At 42.6% G+C, this 2,819-nt stretch overlaps 1 protein-coding gene across 5 annotated transcripts in view; it reads left to right on the top strand.

Annotated features, from left to right (window-relative positions):
• The window catches only part of rbms3 (RNA binding motif, single stranded interacting protein), a 307,360-nt gene that overhangs the window by 295,490 nt on the left and 9,051 nt on the right, over positions 1–2,819 (top strand). For all 5 annotated transcript variants that reach the window (XM_017041191.2, XM_025065108.1, XM_017041190.2 and 2 more), the window contains one exon: positions 686–796. In XM_017041191.2, coding sequence (XP_016896680.1) covers positions 686–796 — 111 coding nt within the window. The remainder of the gene's footprint in view (positions 1–685; positions 797–2,819) is intronic.

Raw genomic sequence — 2,819 nt, 5'->3', positions numbered from 1 at the left:
TGTTGGGTTGAGTCCTCGCTGTCAGGGTCACATAAAAGAAGTCGTGTTGAATGTCATTCCCCAGGGTTGAGATCAGAAAATAATCGTAGACAAAAAATGGGATTAAGTTCCCACCAATTTAGGTTTTAGTTAAGAATAATTGTTTTTGGTTCAGTCTCTGGGGTTGGGAGTCTGAGTCTGAGTCATCGGTGTTGAGTCTGTGTCCAGTCACTGAAGGAAACTTTGAGTTTAAGGTTTTAATCTTTGAGTCAACATCCCTACAGAACCGTTTGATTGGGGTCCAGAGGGTTTCCAGTTTGAATCCCAGGATATCGTAGATGAAAGGGTGTTTACTTAATTTTTTCTATCGAATCAAAATATCAAACTTGTACCTCCTGGGAATGGATGATAAAGAGCCTCCAACTTTTTTCTGTGGGTGTCACTCCCACCAGTTAAGGGGAAAACTACGGCCTGGGGGCCAGATACAGTCCATTTGGCGTTTTTAATCCGGCCCCCTGAACTTGTCCAAATGATGTTATTAATTTATATTATCATTATACTTATACCTATTCCCTCCAATGCCTGCATTTCCCCAATAGATGGCGTAGAAAAGACTAAAAGTATTTTAGCCTTTACACATGACTTTTACATGTCATTTATCTTCATCTCAACTCTCACCGTCTTTCTTCTCGTTCCACTTTTCCAGGGTGCAGTGATCACGCCAGCCATGGACCACACTATGTCCATGCAGCCAGCCAGTATGATGGGCCCTCTCACTCAGCAGATGAACCATCTGTCCCTGGGCACTACAGGAAGTGTAAGTGTACTTCTCAGCATACTACAGACAAAAAAAAACCCCCTGTACTGCATATTATGTGATATCCATGAGGAGGTATCTAGAGGTGGTCCGTTTATGCGTTTATTTTTAAAATAGCTCGTACATCTGCCAGCTTCTGCCTATAAACGAACGTAAGTGGTCTTTGAATCCCACGCCCATCAATAAAAAGAAAACTAGACCTGAACTGCATGAAAGTTTAAAAAAAAAAAATCCGATGGGATCACGCCTGTCGTTGGACCTTCAGGCTCTTTGTAGACGATGCATATTCTTACACAGAGATTAATACGTGTGTGTAAATCAGAGTGTGTGAGGCTGTCGGAGGTGGATCTGTCAGGCAGGAGATCAAAAGAGAGAAAAAAATCCCACAGAAACTTAAGGAGGATCTGAATATGTTCACTGTAACAGGCAGTAGGATTAGACAGAGGCTGATTGGTGACCTGCGTATGACCAAAGATGTTCATTTACCACCTCCTGCTGGTGCAGATGAAGTAATGTTAAAACTTTTTATTGATGGGGTTTTTTTTCATTAAAAATTCAAAAAAGAAACATATGATTTTAATATGTGCTTTGCTCAAATTAAAGGATCGTCAGTTCCATCTGGGTCTGATAGTCTGAGCACATAAATAACCAAAGGTTCTTGGAGATATTGCTGGTCTGACCATCTGATATCCAGCAGTGTTTTACAGCTGTTGACATCCAGGCAACACCAACACAACATGATGATGTCACACTCACGCCTCCTTCTCCTTCATGGTAGTTAATAGTGGAAATAATGATGTCCTGGTGTTTGCCGCAGTGAGCTCCTCCTCACAGTTGCTCGTCCTCCGTTGATTGATGCTGCCTTTTGATCTTTGTTGTTTCGTTAAAATTGCTGATTAGAGAGGTTTTTGTTTTTTTTAAACCGGCCTGTAAGTGGTGCAGGGTGTGATTAAGGCATTTTTTTTTTTGTAAGTGGTGCAGGGTGTGATTAAGGCGTGAGCTGAGATTCATTATATGGACCATCCAACATCACCCTGTGTCTGGAGCTAGTTTGCTAAACACTTAGTTTCTTAGTCTTTGTCAGGTCCATTACCAAAAACAGCCAGAAGAGGGTGCAATCTTAGAGGAGAGCTGAGCAAAACAGGCGAAATAAATTTGTGTGTAAAATTCCAGAGTGCTCTTTGATCTGCACTGACTAAAATACATAAATATTATTTCTATTTTAAATCAATCATGTTTCGGTCCAACCACGTAAAAACCAAACCTTCTCTTTGTTTTTAGTTTTTTTTGTAACGTGAGAAAGGAAATTAAATGTTGAAAAAGAAAACAGCTCCGGTCTGTTCGTCTGTCCTCATGAGTCATGAGCAGTGAGTCAGGCCTTTTATCTCTGAGAAATATTGTTCAAAAACAAAAGCACACAGTGAGTATGAGACGGTTTTTACATTTCCTTTCTAAGAAAGCCAAAACCTTCTTAGGCTGTCACCACATGGAGCTACCGTATCATTTGTTTTACACTGCGTGCGTTCACTGCCAGACGCTGCGAGAGCGTATTTCCTTCCTGATCTTCCACATTAGACAGATTTCCCATGAAGCTTAGCAGCAGCGGTACAGCTCTCCTCTGTTCTCCACGTTCTTCACTTTCAACCTCTAGTCTTTTTTCTCACACTTCACGTCTCCTCCACTCCTCAAACCACACATCAGCCCTATCACTCCATCAGTTTTCACTTACTACACACACACGCACACACATGTGTGCAGTTTCTGACCTCTGGTCCAGAAACTCCCTGCAGATTCAGCATCACGTCAACGTAGAGGTGTTGCAGTGTTACGAAGCTTTCCTTCCTGCCCTGAACCTGCTGCCCTGTAGGGGAGTGTGGGGGGGTTTGTGGTTGGGGGGGGGGTGTTCTCCAGCACAATGTTTGATCTCTGCAAGTACCTGGGACTGAAACAGTTCTGTACGGTACAGTTATCCATGTGTTTGCAGGTGAGCTGTCAGCGACTGTGACGCCATGTTGGCTCTGTT

The sequence above is a fragment of the Cynoglossus semilaevis genome, chromosome 18 (genome assembly GCF_000523025.1).
Source record: "Cynoglossus semilaevis isolate Cse_v1.0 chromosome 18, Cse_v1.0, whole genome shotgun sequence".
In the NCBI taxonomy this organism is placed as follows: Eukaryota; Metazoa; Chordata; class Actinopteri; order Pleuronectiformes; family Cynoglossidae; genus Cynoglossus; species Cynoglossus semilaevis.
Note: the sequence above shows the minus strand (reverse complement) of the source record. Positions and strands in the feature narration are given on the sequence as shown.